Below are 22,242 nucleotides of genomic sequence, written 5' to 3'. Positions count from 1 at the left end.
CAGGCAATATATGCTTAGCTTACATCTGACTTGAATAAAGTATTTGCCAAAATTGTTTTAATAATCCATGATTCTAGTTACTACTTACTAGCCTTTATTTAATTTTTTGCTTTTGGATTATCTTGGTGTCCATTTATCAAAATTATTATTCATTGAATCACAAGTTTCATAAAAAAATGGTTTTGCTCAGTTTTGACAATCGAACTTAGTTATATATATATATATATATATATATATGTATGTCTTAATATGTTTGTCAGATGTGTTCTTCACATTTATCGCCAATTCTACCAAATTGTTCCTTCAGCTTCTTTTCTTAGTGGAATTGAGAAAACCATGGCAGGATCAGCAGATTTGAAGCTTTTGGGCACAAGGCAAAGCATGTTCTTGCAGAGAGTGGTATGGGCATTGAAGCTGAAGGGTATTGAGTATGAGTTCATTGAAGAAGACCTATTCAACAAGAGTTCAATGCATCTCAAGTCAAACCCAGTTCAGAAAACAGTTCCTGTTCTCATCCGTGGCCAAAAACCCATACCCGAATCCAAAATCATCCTGGAATACATTGATGAAACATGGAAGGAAAGACCCAACTTGCCACAAGATCCTCTTAAGAGAGCTTATATGCGTTTTTGGGCTAAATTTATTGATGAAAGGGTAATGCTTATTAGTTGCTTTACTTCCTAACAAGCTTTGGAAGGGAAATGATCAACCATTTCTTTTTGTTACATTTCATTATTATTTATTAGAGATTGTTACAACCTTTGATCTCAAATTGATAATGACTACCAACCGCATTAGTGGTTATTTTAAATGATCCATTTTTGTGGGTCAACTTCTTTTTATTATCATTTTTAGAATTATATATACTTTGCCTTCACAAGAAGATTACTGATTTATAGTTATTTTTTTTGCTTAGTTGGTGGAATCAACAATCAAGGCATTTTTTTCCACCGGAGGAGATCAGGCAAAGGCGACTGAATCCGCCATCGACGCCTTACAAAAATTAGAAGAAGAGATTCGTGGAAAAAGGTTCTTTGGAGGTGAAGAGATTGGGTATCTCGATATAGCAGCAGGGTGGATGGCACATTGGCTACCAATTGTAGAGAAAATAGGTGGCTTCAAGATGATGGACTCAACAACATTTCCTTCCTTTGATTCATGGACTAAAGAATTTCTACTAGTTCCAACCATCAAGCAAAACCTTCCCCCATCTGATGACCTGCACAATGGCTACGTTGCTTTTCGAAACGCCATGTTAGGGAAACAGTGAAAATAATGCTTTCAGCATTAGCTTTTAAAGAGCTCGATTCGATACCTCTTTTCCTAATCAAATAAATAAAATATTTGGACCAATTTTACGCATTTCAGTTTATAGAGTTTTGTCTTATATATTAATGTCTCATTTAATTAATTTTGATAATTCAGTGCTAAATTTTTTTTTTTTTTTCAGTGAGATTAGCTACAAACAAAATTGTAGAGCTTTACACTCAATCTCAAGATTTTCTCGCACTTTTACTATATTTTGATGAATTTAATAGTAGTAATTACAGACTTGTTAAGTCTTCTATCTTTTATAACTACATCTTTAATCAATAAATAATATTCTGTCATCATAATCCAAAAAATAAAAATTATAATTTCTTTGTATATAATCCAAATGCAACTAACACCACACTAGCCTCCCAAAATGACATTGGCCCCTTTTTTTTAATCATAATTCTTTTTTGTGGCCCTAAACCTAACTAACATATAGTTGTTTTTTTTCTTTAATTTAACTTTTTGCATTTGGATTATATTTGGAAATTAGAAGTGCACTTTGAGCTACAATTAAAAAAAGACTTAGGGTAAATTTAAATTGGAAGTCTTCTTTTCCTCAATATTCAAAGACTTAGGTCTTCCTCCCAAAAAAAAAAAAAAAAGACTTGGGATATACAATTGAAATTCAAATGGTGAGTTCGCCACCAAAATTTTAGTATATGGTACTCGTTTTCCTATTATCATTTAGAAAATCATGGCAGCTGTTGGCAATTTGAAGCTTTTAGGGACAAGGCATAGCATGTTTACCCAAAGAGTTGTATGGGCATTGAAGTTGAAGGGCATTGAAGTTGAGTTCATTGAAGAAGACCTTGTTAACAAGAGTTTGTTGCTTCTGGCATTGAACCCTGTCCATAAAAAAGTTCCAGTACTCGTTCATGGTGGAAAACCGATAATTGATTCGAAAATCATCCTGGAATACATAGATGAAACATGGAAGGAAAGACGTCTCTTTCCACAACATCCTCCAGAGAGGGCTTATGTACGTTTCTGGGCTGCGTTCATTGATGACAAGGTGATCAGCCCAACTAATTTCATTCATTTTTAGTCAATTATATGATTTTCATTGTGATCTTCTATTCTTTTATCAATTTCTTCAAAAGAAAAAAAAACAAAAAAACAAAAACATAGTCTGAATATTTTTAATGGCTAGTTGGATTACAACATTATTGAAAATTTCTGATGTAGTTGATGGAAGCATCAAAGAAGGCATTTGCTTCAACAGGAGATGATCAAGTGAAGGCAATCAAATCGACTGTCGAGGCCTTACAATTACTTGAAGAAGAGCTTCATGGAAAAAAATTTTTTGGTGGAGATCAAGAAATTGGGTTTCTTGATATAGTAGCAGGATGGATTGCATATTGGTTGCAGTTTATTGAGGAAATTGGTGGTTTTAAGGTAATGGATTCAACAAGGTTTCCATGTTTAGATTTATGGACCAAAAATTTCCTACAAGTTCCGAGCATTGAGCAAAACCTTCCCCCACCTGATGAATTACGCAATGTCTTTAGTGCCATCCGAATGGCTATGTGCCCCAAATAGTTATAAGAAATAATTTGAGTACTTCTATTTATTTTCTTTAGATTCATGTTTGCTTTCCTCCAACTATGTACTTGACTTTCCCTTTCATTTGGATCTATATTGTGATGCTGGTCTTTGGAATTTGCGGTTTTTAATTTGGTGTCATATTATTTAATATGTATATAATCGATGAAAAATTTAAATTTTATGAATGAGATTAAGAACTAACTTGTCGGAGAAAACTATGTATAGTCTTATTAATTATCAAAGTTCTCCACAAAACGATTTTGACAATTTTAGAATTTAATGATCGTTTACAAAATTCAATTAGAATATTTGACATAGAAGTGGGTGGAACCAATAAAAAAGTTTCATGAATTTTTGGGGGGCTCCAATTTTAGCTAACACTTTTGGACCACAAAGCCAAATGGGAACTAAAGTCGTCAAAATTTTCCGGGACTCATTAATAGCAATGATCATAACGTTATATATATATATATATATATATATATATATATATATGATTTTATTTATTCAAGAAAGCAGAAAATGCATATGTTTTGAAGAATAGTGTACATCAATCAAAGCGACCATAAAAAAACAAAAGAAATGATGAAATTGAAAGGACTACAAAATATTAACTCCCTAGTTTTGGAAGAGATTAGCATTCAGCGTCTCGATGTTATGCTATGTTTGATAAGAAAGATTAAAAGAGAAAAGGATGAAATTAAATGTTCTGGTTGTGGTAGACACAATTTATGGATCCAATCAGGTTAAGTTCCGATTTGAAAATTCGTATTCAAGGTTTGGTCAGATCATACCAAGCTTTCACGGCCACTCTTTTCAGACACAGATAGGTTTATTGGTGCATAAATCACAGGGAAAAAAAAAAGCTTAAGAATGTAAACATAAAAAATATACAGATATCTTAATTGTCAATTGTAAATTACAAAAAATGATTATTGTAGTTTTGAAGGGGAAAATATTGAATGCACAGAAAAAAAATGGAAGGAAAAACATTGGAGTGGTTTTAAAGAAGAAAACACAATTAAATTGTCAGTTTGTAAGCATTAATTCCAAGAAGTATATGCAAATGGTTATTATTGTTTTTGTGTTTTTCATTTAATTTCTTCTCTTTTCATTCTATTGGCTATAAAATAGCCAGAGGTAGCTTTTGGGAGATGAGGGTACCTTTCAATTAGCTCTGATCAAGACTGCGGCCCAAGTGATCCAAACCCTTAATCTCTTCAAACAAATCACAATGCAATCAAGCTATCTTACGAGCTAAGCAATTAACCTGACTAGGTACATGAACAAAGAGACAAGTTTGACATTGGGAGGCCAAATATCTGATATCGTCATTCATAACATCGCTCTCCAACGAATAAGCAAAAATTGTCTTTACTTTGAACCTCCAAAATGGCCTGCATCTGCATGCTATCTCCTTCATCATCATTAAATTATGAAAACCATTTGCTGTGGCCACTTTTAAACCAAAACAAATTGCCATAATCTAGGCGTGAAGAGCATGAGACAGAACTACTCTTTGACATGAAACTGTACTAAGCAAAACTTGGCCAAGATGATCTCTGATTTTGTCTGCTCCAATGAACCAAAGCAATTGGTCGGGATTGAACCTAACTTGAACTTCACAGCCATCCATCCACGGTTCCACAAAACCAAGTAACTAGTTTTTTTTAATATATTTTAAGAAATATGTGTTATTCTGTTAACATGTTGATAAATTTGAAATCTTAAATTTTAAATTCAATATTCGATATATGATAAAAAAAACTTAAATTTTACACAAGAAATTGAGATGATATATATAGTCACTTGTCTCTAATATATTAAAATTTAAAATTTTCATAAAAATAATAAAATATAGGGCAAATTGTTACTTTGATAAATCTATTCAAAAGATATCTACTTTAACCATAATAAATAAATAAATTTTAGCTCCAACACCATATTAAATTTTAGATTGTCCAATCGAATCAATTAGTAAGAGATGAAGAGTCTTTGTTATATTTATGAGTTCAAATTATTCTTAATTCGATAGATGTAGGATTGTTTTATTGATTGTAACCTTTTTACTCAAAGAATCAAATTTGAATTTTTTTTTTTAAATTATAATTTTATATGAAAATAACTATAAAATCTGACACAAATTTTAACATCAAAAGAAGTCTCACTAATCCTAATATTGCATTAGACACTTTTTCTTCAAAACCCACCCAAATGTTTTCCCTCGTCAATATAAAATGCACATTTGCCTCAGCATAGCTCAGAGAGCCCATCCCCAGTCCAAAAATCAAAGCCTAGTAGCCAACACAAGAGTCCGGGAAGCGTTAAATACATAATAATTAGCTCACGCCAAGTTTCTTCCTCTCTTTCTCTGTGTCTATCCAATTATCTCTCTTTTTTTCCTGGTAAGTTGAAGCTTTGGCAATGGTAGGACAATCAAGGAAATGGATGATACTAGTTGCAACAACATGGATACAGGCTTTTACAGGGACAAACTTCGACTTTTCATCCTACTCTTCAACATTGAAATCAGTTCTTGGGATATCTCAGGTGCAGCTGAATTACTTGTCTGTTGCTTCAGATATGGGGAAGGTATTTGGTTGGTGTTCTGGGGTGTCTCTGATGTATTTTCCATTGTGGGTCGTCATGTTCATGGCTGCTTTCCTCGGGCTTTTTGGCTACGGTGTTCAATGGCTTGTCATCAAACAAATCATTACCCTTCCTTATTTCCCAGTAAGTTCAATCTTTAGTACTTGCTTAAATTGCTTGGTTTCTGCTTCCTGGGATTGTTAATCCGTTTTTACTGAATCTTATATTTCTTTTTTCCCTTTGCTTTCCATTTTTCTTCTCTATTCAGGATCTTCGACTTTCCTTCAGTTTTTTCTTCTTCTCTTGTTCTTGTTCTCAGGGGGTGGGTGGGGCGTGTACAATAAGTCCTTTTCCTTACCGTCTCTTTTTCATTCCTTTTTCTAGTTTCTATCTTTGACACAAATAAATTAGCGAACCTCACTCCTCCACGCAAGCCAAAAACATTAACACAACCTGAAGTTCGTTCCTTGTGAATCTAACAGTGTAAGTTAGTTTGGCAAAGGGTTAACATGTAATTTCATTTTTGAATTATAGTATTCATAGAAAAATATAATGACTAGTTATTCGAATTATCTTTCCGTATCACTAATTAACATGATAGTTGAAATATTGACCAATAAAAATGTATTACATTTTATGAGATTATTGATTATTTTTTATCACATTAATTTATCAGAATTAGTGTGTGAAACAAAACATTTGATGCAAAATAAAATATTTTTTTTATAAGTATCAAATTATAAAAGGTAGTATAGTTCACACGTTAACCCTTTGGCAAATGGAAAGTGAAACGATAATATGTGTACCAATCAGGCGTGGGGGTTGTAGGTTGTAACTGGTGGTTGAAGTAAAGAATAATTTTCAGACCCTTTTAGAACCTTCCTCATCCTTTAGATGCCCACCTTAGGTCCAATATCAAGATAATGATTACCAGTTTTGGTTTGGGACCTTTTTTTTTTTTTACCCTCAATTGTTTTTCCCAACTAATTTCTGTCAGAATTGATCACATAATTTAGTTAACACCGATGAGACAAATAGTAGGAAAGCCGTCCAAGAAGAGTTACCTAATACTTTCACTGCATATTTTGGTCGGTAAAGAAAATTTGCATAATCTGATTATTCAAAGTTAGCTTTTGGGTAAATTAATTTTCTCAAAAAAATATTTTAAATAGATATGATAATTTTAAATATAACATGATTATATAATAATAAAAAAAAACATAAAATTGATAGTGTAAAGTTAAAAAAAAGGTTTTGATAAAAAATAAAAAACATATGTTATATTTGATTTATCGACATTAACAATAATAAGATAATTTTTATGATTTCCTCGTGTTAAACATAAATAAACAAATATAAATGCACAAAAAGCCTAATCTCAAACAAATATAATTTTTATTTTCAAGGCACGTCTTGATTGAAAGAAAGTTAGGATATTTATTTATGTGGCAAAGATTCAGTAAAAAACTTGTTTCTGGTGAAGGTAATTGGGGATTTTATGCTGAACTCACTCTGTTTGACATTAGATTAACTAATGTTTGGTACCTAAGGATTAGTTAGTCCTTATATGATGTGATTGAAAACCACTGGTAAATTTTTTAGGATCACTGTCTGCCAGTTAGGTAGCCAACCTTCCATTCAAACCTACCTTTCTTGCATTGGCTGCATGGGCCCATCTCCTGTACTCTAGGAGTCACCCTGAACTTGATACAATTTATTCAAAAATTCAACATCACAATGTAGAATAAGCCAGACAGCTTGTGCTAGAAAAATGATGCAATCCCATTTTTATTGAGGAGAAATAACTTAACATTCTTCATATTTCACATAAAAAGAAAATTTTACATGGCATAAATAGGAAATGAGTGAAATAGAATGATAACAAATCCTTCGTTCGCAGCCTATGAATAAAATTGCTTCATTTGTTGCATATTATGAAAGACCCTTGAAGAGTTGAAGTTGTTGCCATGTCTACGTGCTCGCTATTTGCTGACACAATCAGCAAATAAGGACCAAAGAGGTCAAATTCCACTCTGCAAAATCCCTCATTTCTTAATTAGGGGAAGATACTTACCATTGAGGCAAAACTTACAATTCTATACTAACATTACTGAATGCGTTACTTCATTTTTTGATAGAAAAAAAATTCTACTGAATTCATTGCTTGCAATATCTGGTACCTATCTGTACGTTACAAATGATTCTGCTCAGTCATGCAGACAAACAAATATTACAGGGAGTTGATGGATAATACCCTGGTGGGGAAAGAGGGAGATAGTTGCTTGAGTAAAAGCCTTTGATTAGTGCTGAGAGGGCATTACATTGAAAACTAATTGTGATTTCCTGTGAATCCATGGCAGGTATTTCTTCTGTGTTTGGTTGCTGGTTGTAGCATCTGCTGGTTCAACACAGTATGCTTTGTTTTATGCATCAGAAATTTCCCAACCAACAGGGCACTTGCTTTGTCCCTCACCATCAGTTTCAATGGTGTAACCGCTGCACTTTACACTCTAATTGCCAATGCAATAACCCATGATGATGACACCCTCTATCTCTTCTTAAATGCACTTGTGCCTCTTCTTGCATCCATCTTAGCTCTCATCCCAATCCTCCGCCAACCACCTTTGCAACTTCTTTCCACTGATGTTATTAGTCAGGACTCTTTCATTTTCATTGTCCTCAATGTTTTAGCTGTTATCACTGGCCTATATCTTCTCCTGTTAAATTCACTTTCATCTGAAGCATTAAGGGCACGCATTCTCCTGGTGGGTGCCTTAATGTTATTGCTCCTACCTTTGTGTTTACCTGGCATTGTCTGTGGTAGGAACTGGGCTCGTCGTACCATCCATAGCAGGTTTTGTCTTGATGTCTCGAACTTCAGATTGGTTGACCCTGATGACCTCGAGCTCCATAAGGAATTGATTGGAAATAATCAAAATAATGGCTCGAGTGTCAATCCATTTTATGAGACAAATAAAGAAGGGTTTTTTGGGAAGGTAATGGAGAAAGGCAGGTTAACAATGCTTGGTGAGGAACACTCTGCAAGATTGCTAGTGCGCCGGTGGGATTTCTGGCTATATTATGTGGCCTATTTCTGTGGAGGGACAATAGGGCTGGTTTATAGCAATAATATAGGGCAGATTGCGCAATCACTCGGATACTACTCCCAGATTAGTACAGTCGTGACTCTTTACTCCTCTTTCTCATTCTTTGGTCGTTTGCTTTCAGCTGCCCCAGATTTCCTGCGTGAGTACGTATTTACTGCAAATAGTATATTTATGCTGTTTAAAGATTGCATCAACATCAAACAATAAGCACGGCACCACTTTATTACCTTTAGAATTCATTTAATAGATGAAAGGCATCTCCAGCAAAGTAGCATCCCTTTGCATGGAAACTGCCCGTACTCTTTCGGTACCATACGGCCATTATTAGAGTTCAGTAGTCATTAAATATACAGTTGTAGAATTCAGAAGCAATTCTGAATTGAATTTGTTTCATAATTGCAGAATGAATTCTACTCTAAATTTTAAATTGACTTCCATAGTTCCATGTAAGCTTTTAACTCAGAAAATGATGACTTAAATGCCTTACAAATGCAGCAAGGTGTACTATGCAAGGACTGGGTGGTTAGCAGTTGCCCTGGTGCCAACACCAATAGCCTTCTTTCTGCTTGCTGCATCAGGTAGTGAGGCAGCATTGCATGCTGGCACAGCCATGATTGGATTAAGCTCTGGATTCGTATTTTCAGCGGCAGTGTCCATCACATCAGAGCTATTTGGGCCTAATAGTGCCAGTGTCAACCACAACATCCTCATCACCAACATTCCCATTGGATCACTACTGTATGGTCTCCTTGCAGCTTTAGTATATGATTCTAATGTGAAAAGTTCTATGCAAGAAAATTCATTGGAGGAAGCAATGGTGTGCATGGGTAGGGACTGCTATCTGCAGACATTCATATGCTGGGGATGCATTTCCATGTTAGGCCTAATCTCAAGTTTTCTGCTCTTCTTAAGGACCAGGCCTGCTTATGACGACTATGAAAGGAATAGAAGTCCAGCACAGTTCTCGTAGAAAATAAAGTCCCTTCTCCTCTCTCTCTCTCTCTCTATTTTCCGTTCATTGGATCTCACATTTGTAATGCACTTGGGAGGGTATAACGACTCCCAAGAAAATTGGGTAAAACCAGAAGTGACATTGATTCATTGAATCATACATACGACTAACCATATAGCTATCCCCATCAGATCGGGGGGGGGGGGGGGGGGGGGTGGCGCAATGTTTCTAACGTACCATAGAATGGAAAGAAAAAAAAAAAAGGTTAGATTATGACTCGTGGAATGCATCATTGTAAATGTGAAGGCAGACTACATTTTAGCTAGTTTTTACCAGTCATGACTGAAGTATTGGCTATTCTCACAGTTTTCCATTATTCTGATGCTCTCAATTACGCATTTAATCTACAGAAGTTGCTAAGAGTGTTTAAGTGTCAGATGCAGCTCAGGAAATGACTTGAGGAAAACTTTACATGTTCCCTTTTTCTTTGAGACAATTATCAAACTTGTCACTAGCTCTATGCTTCGATATTAATGAGTTTTGTTATTATACTTCAATTATGTTAAATTTTGACAATATTTTTATTTTTATTAAATTTTGGATAAAAATTAAGGGAATACTGCACGTTAAATTGCTTGACTCCTGTCTCAAGTATTTTGATGTTGATAGCAAAAAAATTGAAAATGAAACAATGCGTCAGTACTTTATAAATATAGGGTATTAAAGATAGAACGTTCCTTCATTAAGAGACTTCTAGTTAAACTTAAAACTTTTTTAAAATGATAAATTCATTAAATGACAAATCATATTTAATTTTAAAAAAATTATTAATAGACTCTTAATTTAATATTTAGTAGTTAAGTTTTCGAACTTATATATAATAACAATTTGACAACTCTTTCTTTCTTATTTTTAATAGAAAGACAAAATGCAAATAAACAAAACTTGCATATATATATATATATATATATATATATATACTAGTTTTTTTCATATGCTATACACGTAATTATTAACCAAATTATAATTTTAATATAATAAAATAATTTTAGTATTTTTATAGTAATAAAATTGAAATAACTATCATTATCCTAAATTAAATTGAAAATATAGATTTAAGTTTGAAAAAAATAAATATAACAAAAATTTTAAATTAAAATTTCAATAAAAAATAAATATTTAATCTTTCTCTATTTTGACTTTTTTAAAAAGTTTTCTTTTAAATCTTTTGGTTTTATGTTATCATCTTCGTTCATTTTTTATATATTTCTTTTTTTAAAAATTTTTTTTCAAAGAATTATCTTTTATCACAATTAAATCGAATTTTGTACTTCCCTTTCTTTTCTATTTTATGCTTTTTCTCAAGTGTTTTCTTTTAACTATTTTGGTAGTAGATTTTTATTTTTAATTTTATAAATTTTTTTGCTACAGATAATTGTTGAACTTATTTAAACTATTACTTTTTATCTATTTGCTATTGAAATTTTAAATTCTTTATTTTGATTTGAAACCATATTGTTATAAAGTTTTTGTTACTTGAAATAAAATAAATATATAATGTTTTCTTTTTCATGATCACTTACTTTTGTTTTTGATATGTACTTATTTATGTCATATAAATCATTTTGTAGTTTAATTTTATAGTAAAAAAATGCATACTTACATTAATTTTACTAATTAAAAAATATTAATTTATAAACATATTCTAAAAAAAAGGATTTGAAGCAATCAAGAACTATTAATATCTTGATGTAATTATCAATGATGTTTATTTATTTATTTACAAAGGATATTGATGCATACTTACATGAATTTTACTAATTAAAAAATATTAATTTATAAACATATTCTAAAAAAAAGGATTTGAAGCAATCAAGAACTATTAATATCTTGATGTAATTATCAATGATGTTTATTTATGTATTTACAAAAGATATTGACTAAAACTACTTTTAATATCGATTATTGATTTCTTAAAAAGCCACTAAATATGCATAACTTACTAAAATATGTTATAAAAAGAGTTTAAATAACACACTTTACTTAAAGGTATATCTTATCATAATCAAATTGTATTTTTATGTTGTCCTTCAAATATTGAAATACTTTGCTCAATTAACTTTGGTTCAATATTATTATTGTTTGTTAAATAATGAAATATAAGAATTCTAAAATTAATAAGATATGACCCATTTTAGATAAATATCAAAAGATATTATCATATTTTGATGGTAAATTATATTTTAAATCTTAGACTTAAAAATTGATAATGAATATATTTTTAATATTTGAACTCTTTTTTAATTAAAATGGAGTAATTTCTTTATTCGATAAACACTTAATTATATATCTAGTATAAGTCATACAAAAAATTTATCATTTAATCGATATTGTTATAAAATTACAATTTATAGAATTTATACTATTATTAGTATTATTTAATCATATATTTTAATTTAAAATATTAAGTACTTAAGAAAATAACTTATAGGTAATTTTTCTATAGTGTTTTTTAATAAGTTTAGACTCATTATTTCTTTCTTTAATTTTAAAAATATCTTTAAAGATAATAATTTTTTGTAGTTGCTATCATCATTATAAAGGATACCACATAACACAACAATTTATTTTTACTAAAGATATAGCATTAATCTAGTTACTATTAATTTATTATCAAGTAGACAATCAATGATACACAAATTTAGGTAAAGTCATTCTAAATTTTTACTTCAAAAATTGATTTTTTTAATAAAATTATGTTGTTATAATAATTGGTACATTAATATTGTTTTAATCATTTATATATGTGTACAATATCCATAAATATTTGTAATTCAATGCCTAGTATTAAATGGCAATAAATATAATTTTTTAAATGAATCAAATATGTTACACATATTTTTAAAAAATATATCTCTATATCAATATCCAACCAAAACAAAAAAATAATTACTAAGTTAGTAATGATTTACTACTATATATTATCAATAATTTACTGCTAAGTTATAGCACTAACTTACTATTAAAATATGAATAATTTATTATTAAGTTATCCATATTTTACTATTACACTAAAATTGATTTATTATAAGTTATCATTAATTTATTGTTATCACTAATTTATAACTAAATTATAATTGATTTATCATTAAGTTATCAAAATTATTATTCAATTAAAGCTGATTTATTATTATAATTAATTTATTACTAAGTTTTGACTTTACTCTTGCTAGTAACCAAAGTTCAATCATTAAAAACTTCAAGCATAAAAAAACTTATCAATGATTGACAATTAAGTTATCACTTATTTATTACTATGTTATCAGTTATTTATTATTAAATTATCAATGATTTACTATTAAGTTATGAATGATTTACTAATAAATTTTGATAATTTATTATAAAGTTATAACTAATTTTCTTTAAAGTTATCAATGATTTACTATAAAATTATCAATGATTAACTAATTTACTATTAAATTATCATTGATATATAACAAAATTATAAGTGATTTATTAGTATGTTATTAGTGATTTACTACTAAATTCAATGATTTACTACTATATTATTATGCATTTACTAATTACTATTGATCTATTACTAACTTTTTAATAATTAGCTATTAAGTTATCAATTATTTATCACTAAGTTATCAATTGAATTACTACTAAGTTATTTATCATTTGCTATTAATTTATTAATAAATTACAATATCTGAGATAATTTTTTATATATATAATAACATCATTGTTTCAATCAAAATTAGAATTTTTTTACTAATTTTTTTTAATGAATAGGTTCATGGTAGGTTTATTCTAGTTCCTAATGATGAAAGTTCTAGATTTGCTCTTTCTAGTAACTAAAGTTCAATCATTGATAACTTCAAGTTTATAAAAATGTTATCACTAATTAACAAATAAGTTGTCAATTATATATTAATTGCTATCTTATCACTAATTTACTACTAAATTATCATCAATTTATCACCAAGTTGTAGATGATTTATTACTAAATTATAATTGATTTACTACTAAATTATTGATAATTTACTATTATGTTATAGATAATTTATTATAAAATTATTATTAATTTACTATAAAGTTATTGATGATTTACTATGAAGTTGTTAATAATTAACTAATTTACAACTAAATTATCATTAATTTATAACTAAATTATCATTTATTTATAACTAAGTTATCAGTGATTTAATATGACGTTATTAGTGATTTACTACTAAATTATCAATAATTTACTATTAAATTATCAATGATTTACTATATACTGTTATATATTTACTACTATGTTATCATTGATTTACTTTTAAGTTTTAGTGATTAACTACTAAATTGTCATTAATTTATTGCTAAATTATTTATGATTTACTGCTAAGTTTATAATTTAATTACTATTAAACTAAAACAAATTTACTATTAAGTTATCTGTAATTTAATATTAAAATTTTTTTATTTACTATTAAATTGTCAATAATTAACTATTAAGTTATCATTTTTTTTAAAGTTCTCATTGATTTACTTCTATGTTTTTATGCATTTACAATTATGTTATAATTGATTTACTATTAAGTTATTATGCATTTACTATTATATTATTATTGATTTACTACAAAGTTATCAATTATTTACTATTAAATTATTATTAATATACTATTAAGTTATCACTAATTTACTATACTAAATTATTACTGATTAACTATTAATTTATCAATGATTACTATTAAGTTATATTGATTTACTTTTAATTTTCAATTATTGATTACTACTAAGTTCTAAATTATTTACTACTCAATTATCATTAATTTATTATTAAGTTATTTATGATTTACCACTAAATTTGTCAATTAATTACTACTCCATTTATCTGTCCCAGTTAAATTGTCACAATTGACTTTTTTTGTTAAAATTTTTTAATTTTAACATCTATTATTTTAAATATTTCAATAAATCAAAATTTATAAAACATGTATTTAGAAACCATTTCATTTAAAGTTTTTAAGATATATTTTTTCATATTTTTATCAATAATAATATAAAATAATAAGTGATCAAAGTTAAAATAAATTGACCAACAAAAAAAATGACAATTTTACTAGGATGGAGGAAGTATTAAACTAAATCTTATTTACCATTAAATTATTATTAATTTACTACTAAGTTATCATTAATTTACTATTAAGTTATCACTTACTTTTATTAAATTATTCTTAATTTACTACTATATTGTTATGTATTTACAATTATGTATAAATAATTTACTATTAAGTTATTTGTTATTTACTACAATATTATTATGTATTTATTATTACATTATCATTGGCATACAATTATCTTATCAATTATTTACTACTAAATTATTATTTATTTACTATTAAATTATCCATAATTTAATATATAGTTATCATTGATTTAATATAAAGTTATTACTGACGTTATTTAAATTATCACTAATTTACAATAAAATTATCAATAATTTGCTACTATATTACTCTTTTCATCTTTATTTGTTTGTCTTCTATTAGCTATTACGAAGTTTAGGAAAAAAGTTTTGACTTTAATGTATTTAATGTTAAAATTAAATTTTTTTATAAAATTAAAATTTTATGTTTTTTAATGTTAAAAAGTAAAAAAAATCATAAAAAATAATTTAAAATAATTTAAAATATAAAAAAGTAAGAGTTTTAGATGTTTAAAATAAAAAAATAAGACATAATTTTGGGACATCACAAAAAGAAAAGATGGACAAAAAAAAAAGACAGAGGAAGTATTATACATTTAATATTATGTTATAATTTATTTACCACTAAATCTTCTATAATTAATTTAATTGTGTAAAGCATATTAATAGGTGAAATGTGTTACAAACACTAAAATATTCATATATAGAAAAATTATTTTAAGTCTTTCAGCCGTATTACTTACAGTAAATGGGGCATGAATGACTTAACCAAGAAAAACTATTTTAATAAAAAAATAAAAAGTAGAAAATATTTTAATTTGCTAAAAAATATTTAATAAAAATAAGTAGAGATAATTTAATAAATTATCACATTTTATACATAATATAGATATATATTAAATATCTTCTTAATTATAAAATCTCTTATTCAAAATAGGTTATAAAATCTAACGTATGTAAATATTTGTCAGTATTCTAAATTTTTAGCTAAAATTTAAATAACTATTTATATTAAAGTTGGCTAAATTCCAAATCCAATACTTTTTACACATTAATTGAAAAAAAAAATTAGAGATCGTATTATTATCTATAATCTAATACTTTTTTTTTATCATGTTCATATATATTGTGATATATTGACCTATTGAGTAATAAATAGACTAATTTAGTAATCTTAGGATCTATATGAAATATTTATTGATTCATTTATCTTATTTTTGTATATATATAATTTAATTTTATCAATTGAGTTAAATTTTTATCTTAATTGAAGGTTATATAAATAAATATATTTTATTCTGCATCCTTATACTTCAAATTTTTTATCATGCGACTAATGAGTTTAATTATAAGTCTTCCTTTTTTTTTATGAATTAAAGAATTAGTTAAACAAACATGATTGGCATGTAGTGTATTATTAATAGAAATCAACCAACTTAAAAAAATCACTTTTAATATTGTTTGGAATTCATATTTTTTTTATGTATATATCATAGATGATATATGCATTTATGTATAATAAATACACTCATTAAAATAAAAATAATTATTAAATAGATACTTTCATGATAAGAATACAAATCAATAATCATACACTTTAAGTATATAAACAAATAAAATGAAATGAACTATAACATTATTGTTTCAAAGAATCTAATAATTGGTTAGAGAACTAACAAAGTTTTGATCAATTAATCAATATTTTTTACTATCAAAACACAAAAATATGTTAGAGTATTCTTAATTGAAAAAAATAAATTTATATTTTGCAAGGAAAAATCATAAAATATATTGATAATATAGTTTTTAAATTCCACAAATTAAGTTAGCAGTATGACATATACCCTTTAGGCTTTAGAGTATATTAAAAAAAACTAATTGAAAAAAAATGAATGATATGTTAACTTCTTAATCAGATTGTGAAGATTAAAAAAAAAAAAATACTCAACTAACAATATATCGGATAATTTCTTTTCTTCAAGATTAATGTTTCTTAGTAATATTGACTTTGGTTTCATAAAAATATCTTAAGTACTAAATATTTGAAATTAAATATAAAAAAATAAAATAGACAGAAATTAACTTGGGTGTAGTATAGAATCAATCTATAAAAGATAAAATAAAAACTAAGCTTAGTAACAATTTAAGGGTACATGAGATTATGTTCATAAAGTAAAGATTCATTTAGGCATTGTAATATTAAAACGTGATTGCATAGAGTGATTAAAAATATTACAATCAACCATTGCAATAATTAAACATATAAATGAATATTTATCATAAAAATACAAAAAAAATCAAACATACAAACTTACCATAATACGTGTACTAATCTTTTTGAATAATTTTTTGATAGTTTAATTTATAATTTTGTATGCACTTTAATTTTAATTAATCTAAATTAAATAAATAAAATATAAAATATATTTAAGGACTTATGATATATATCATTAAAGAAAGCAAAGAGTAAATTATATTGAATCTTGAAAAAGAAAAATTATATGCTTTACTTAAGAAAAAAGTTAAATGTTTTGGAGGCATACATATTATGATATAATAATTTAAACTAAAACCATTAGTAATTGAGAAACAGGAAAAATATTTTATCTATATTTTATTCAATATCATGTATTCATAGTATGCCACAACCATAAGATGAGAATGTGTTTTGCATGAATTTGATTGAATTATTATTTATGAAATTTAACAAAAAATAATTCTAAAAATAAAGATGAGAGTAAATTTGAGTTAATTTTAAATAACAAATCCACCATGTGCCATAAATAAATTTTGAATGTAGTTTAATTTGATATGAATTTTATTTGTAAATTTTTAATTGATTTAAATTTAAATAACTAATTAATAAAAAATTATATATTTAATGACAAATAATCTTTATTAAATAAATAAAAAATGCTAGAAATTGAAATATAAATATGTTATTTTTTAAAATTTATAAGGATATTTATATTATTCATTTTTAACACTTGTATATTTAAATTTAAATAACTAACTAATAAAAACTATATATTTAATGACAAATAATTTTTATTAAATAAATAAAAAATACCAAAAATTTAAAGGTAAATATATTATTTCTTAAAATTCATAAAGGTATTTATGTCATTCATTTTTAATACTTTTAGAGTTGACAATGAAAAATTATATGCTTTACTTAAGTAAACTTAAATGTTTTTGGGGCATACATATTATGATATAATAATTTAGACTAAAACAATTAGTAATTGAGAAACAAAAAAAAGATTTTGTCTATATTTTATTCAATATCATAAACTCATAGTATGTCACAACCCATAAGATGATAATGTGTTTTATATGAATTTGATTGAATTATTATTTATGAAATTTAACAAAAAAGAATTCTAAAAATATAGATGAAAGTAAATTTGAGTTAATTTTAAACAATAAATCCACCATATATCCCACAAATAAATTTTGAATATAGCTTAATTTGATATAAATTTTATTTGTAAATTTTTAATTTATTTAAATTTAAATAACTAACGAATAAAAAATTATATATTTAATGACAAAAAGTCTTTATTAAATAAATAAAAAATGCTAGAAATTGAAATATAAATTTTTTATTTTTTAAAATTTATAAGGATATTTATGTTATTCATTTTTAACACTTATAAATTTAAATTTAAATAACTAACTAATAAAAGCTATACATTTACTGATAAATAATCTTTATTAAATAAATAAAAAATGCTAGAAATTTAAAGGTAAATTTGTTATATTTTAAAATTCATAAAAGTATTTATGTCGTTCACTTTTAATACTTTTAAAATTCACACTTTTATATATAAATGATATATATATATATATATATATATATATTGACGAACCTTACTAGACACATAATACAACCAATTTCATTATTTCAACTTAAAATATTAACATACACTAACAATTTGACCCTTGCCAAGTAATCCAAAAGCCAAATTAAAAACAAAACAATGACAACTTCAATCTAATTTTTCATATACTTGCATGCATATATAATACATGCATACATTTGCATACTTTTCACATTGAAGACACACCGTCATAATACTAAAATCTTATTAAGAGGGGGGGGGGGGGGGGGATACTAAAAATCAATTATTTTGGAGGGTGGGGGGCATGAAGTGATCATTTAAGAAATGCCAACACGGTTTGAATGAGAGTGAGCACAACCACCATAAAAGCAGCGACAGTTCCAGTTCCTCGCCAAAGATTGGTGAAATACACACGCTTCAGAATTGCTAGATTCTCCTTGCAGAATGTTGCTATTACGTGCTTCCGAGCATTTTTGTAATATTTGTTTAATCGACTCCCTGTTTCCCGGTAGCAAGCAGCAGGCTCGCCTACTCCCTGCATAAGTTTCTTAATCATACCTGCCAATGCTTTACTGGGATTTATTCTGCTAACGATAATTCCCTCGTTTTTACCGTCTTTGCTTAAAACCCCCTTTTCCATTAACAAATCTACATCTTTGTCAGATCTAATGAGATAATTCATTAGTTCTATGTAAGCACAAACATAGGTTTCACCTGGATAGTGGCACATCTCCAAGGCCATCACGTTGCGAATGTAAGCTTCCGTGTTCGAGTGCACATTCAATTTGGGGATTTTAAGCTCTTTCCCTTCAAATTTTATATCGAGCCAGCTTGCACTTTGATCATCTACTGGTTTAAGCTCAACACCAGCGTCATGCAACATTGTCGCACTATACACTGATTCAGTTTTTCTTTTTTGGGCCATGGATGGATCTGAATTTGAGGCGCAATTTTTAACCAGATGGCATCTCAACAAACCGGTGAAGTGTAGGATTTCTGCATCCACGAACCTTTTATCCCATGGAATATCAAAGTAGAGGCAAGCATGATAAAGAAAGGGAAAAGCAGAGGCGGGGGCAGCACAAGAATCAAATTTGTCTTCACGAGGGAAGTTACAGTATAACTTATATAGTTCTTCAAGCACAAAGAAAGGGATCTGATTTTCAAGTAAGAGCAAGTCCCTCCGAAGACCAGCTGACCACGTTCCTTTTAATAAGAAGTCTTTAATTCCCAACTCTTGTGCATTTTCCTTCTCATAGTTCCTCAATAAGAGCTCGACGATAAACAGTGCATCATAAAATATCATCACTACAATGTCATCGTCTATGATGGATGATGCTTCATAACAGTTGAGAATTGCTTTTTCCTTGTGTTCAACGAAGCGCCAAAAATCTTCCAATGTCTTAGTCGAAGTCCTTTCACAAAATTTCTTTTGATAGCTCAATTTATACTTTGCCATTTTAGCCAAAATTTTTTTTCTGTAATGAAGAGGGCCTATTGAAATTAATTGAGGAGTATAGGCTTTTTCATTTCCTTGACGAATGTTCTTGGGGACCTCGTAGATAAAACCTTCCACGGACCCAAGCTCCAAATCATCATCATCTTCCGAGTCATCGTTTGCTGGATCTTTCTTTTTCCCAAATGATGGAGCGTTGATAGCGCGTAATGGATCCCACCTCGGTGGCATTTGTTCGATCTCCTTTTCATGTAAACAAAAGTCAAACTGACTAGTTAGCAACGGAATCAAATCCTGAATATTCTCATTTTCTCTCCTAGGCCTAGTTGCTCTGATATGAGTTCTTGTTTGTAATATTTGGTTCTTGGCCAGCATTCGGACAACCACAAAAATTATGGTATTACTAATTAAAACTTAGAATCTTAGGGGCATTGTAAATTTGGATTAAAAGATAAAAAGGTACTGCTGTATATATGATTATCCAATGAACCAACATCCTGGTAGGTAGCAAAAGCACGTTTTCCATAAAAATCACCAACATAGTTTGTAAAGATAGGATTAATTTTTTCACCCAAAAAAAAAAAAACAGACAGGATTAATTATGTTTTCAGTAATTATTACCAATTGTTATTTAATTGAACTAACCCATATGCTCATCCTCTAGCAGTTCTAATGACGCTAATAAGAAGAAAACAAATTCGAAGCAAGAAAAAAAAAAGGTTGTGGGGAGCTGGAGGAGGATGTATATAGTACTACTAACTTAATAATTTTCCAATCTTCTTTTATAAAGGAGGAACACTAAGATTTTAACTCAACCCTCATCTTCCGATATCATTTGAGCTAAGTCAAAATGACGTATCAATTAGTTGACCGAAGTTGATTTCAAAGTTTCATCTTGAATGAAAAAAAGACGTTTTAAATAACATGAAAAATGATAATGTTTTGATAACACTAATAGAGAGATAAAACTTACAGTTACAGGAAAACAAATGGCCTTTAGCTTCCAAGACTAAAATTTGCTGGAGCCTGGAATTACAAATAGAGAGAGATGGAAGGGAAGACTAGTTCACGGACTGGAAATATGAAGTTTCCTGAGGTTGGTAAATAGAAGAGCACATGCAATGTATATATATACACAAGTATAGGTGTTCTTCCTTTTCAGTCGAAGAAAAATCGTTGAATATTGACGTTTATCAAGAGACTAGGAACAGAACATTTTACATGAGACAAAAGACAAACATGCTTTTCCTGCTTTAAATACTAACACTATTAAATAAATAAAGACTCAAATTATACTATTGGTTCTTTTAATTACATGAAGAAGAGGATTTAATGCTATAAATTTATTTTTACAAATTGAATCCCTCAACTTTTATAAATTGTAAAATCCAACCCAATCACTAACAAGATTTCTAATTTGTCGTATTGATATGAGCGTCGAACAATGATAATTGATATTGAGTGTAATGATGGGATGTGTTTATGACATTTTGCAAATATTTTTTAATTATATGATATTTATGTGAAATTTTTTAATCACGCTACATGATCAATAATTTTTAAATAAGTTTTTAGCTAAAAAGGAATTTGTAAAACTTGGTTTATAATGCCTACCAAATATACGATTATTTAAATGGTTTGGTAAGAAATAAAAAATTAAAACTCATTTTTTTAAAAAATAGAGGAGACAACCAAGACTTCAAAATGAAAATCTTCATTATTAATTTAATTGAATGCAACTTATATTTAACTATAGAAGTTAAAGTAAATTTTTTTTTTTGATAATTTAACTTTTCAAAATTTTTGTTTTATTCATCTAACTTTGAAAAATAATATTTTGGTCATCTATGACATGAATACACCATTTGAACAAAGTATAATGATATGGAATAAATCCTAATCTAATTATTTTCTAATGGGTATGTGGTCAAAACAATACATTATAAATGTTGATGACTAAGAATAATTTATAAAATTTAAAAACTTAAATCGATCAATGATAATCCAATAAAATACATACTTTCTTGAAAAACTTCAACCCACATGATTTTAAAAACAATTATTAAAATCATTAACATGCAACTAAACATTCAAACACATAAATACATATTTATCTTTTTATTATCACATAAAGTAGTGTAATAGATAAATAGACACATAAGTCTCAATTGGTGATTAAAATTTTTTTTATAAATATATATTATTTAGGTAAAAAATCATCACTTTTGAAATAA

General features: G+C 27.5%; 4 protein-coding genes across 4 annotated transcripts; 3 read left to right on the top strand and 1 right to left on the bottom strand.

Moving 5' to 3' along the window:
• Positions 1-336: 336 nt before the first annotated feature.
• On the top strand, positions 337-1,438 carry LOC149518138 (putative glutathione S-transferase). Its single transcript, XM_089764355.1, has 2 exons — positions 337-654; positions 917-1,438. Exons 1-2 carry the CDS (start codon positions 337-339, stop codon positions 1,268-1,270), a joined length of 672 nt encoding a protein of 223 aa, XP_089620481.1. The 3' UTR covers positions 1,271-1,438.
• A 335-nt stretch (positions 1,439-1,773) lies between these two features.
• LOC111277466 (putative glutathione S-transferase) lies at positions 1,774-2,976 on the top strand. Its single transcript, XM_022863907.2, has 2 exons — positions 1,774-2,329; positions 2,503-2,976. The coding sequence occupies exons 1-2, from the start codon at positions 2,012-2,014 to the stop codon at positions 2,854-2,856; spliced, it is 672 nt and encodes a 223-aa protein (XP_022719642.2). The 5' UTR covers positions 1,774-2,011; the 3' UTR covers positions 2,857-2,976.
• Positions 2,977-5,027: 2,051 nt separating this feature from the next.
• Positions 5,028-9,848, top strand: LOC111277774 (protein NUCLEAR FUSION DEFECTIVE 4-like). Its single transcript, XM_022864190.2, has 3 exons — positions 5,028-5,595; positions 7,812-8,701; positions 9,054-9,848. The coding sequence occupies exons 1-3, from the start codon at positions 5,287-5,289 to the stop codon at positions 9,526-9,528; spliced, it is 1,674 nt and encodes a 557-aa protein (XP_022719925.2). The 5' UTR covers positions 5,028-5,286; the 3' UTR covers positions 9,529-9,848.
• An 8,975-nt stretch (positions 9,849-18,823) lies between these two features.
• LOC111277462 (UPF0481 protein At3g47200-like) lies at positions 18,824-21,099 on the bottom strand. Its single transcript, XM_089764354.1, has 2 exons — positions 20,982-21,099; positions 18,824-20,251 (listed from the first exon to the last, which is right to left on the bottom strand). Exon 2 carries the CDS (start codon positions 20,237-20,239, stop codon positions 18,866-18,868), a length of 1,374 nt encoding a protein of 457 aa, XP_089620480.1. The 5' UTR covers positions 20,240-20,251; positions 20,982-21,099; the 3' UTR covers positions 18,824-18,865.
• Positions 21,100-22,242: the final 1,143 nt, after the last annotated feature.

This window comes from Durio zibethinus, chromosome 7 (assembly GCF_047325235.1).
Source record: "Durio zibethinus cultivar Kanyao isolate XHJ-2024 chromosome 7, ASM4732523v1, whole genome shotgun sequence".
Taxonomy (NCBI): domain Eukaryota; kingdom Viridiplantae; phylum Streptophyta; class Magnoliopsida; order Malvales; family Malvaceae; genus Durio; species Durio zibethinus.
This window is presented reverse-complemented; position numbering and strand designations above follow the sequence as displayed.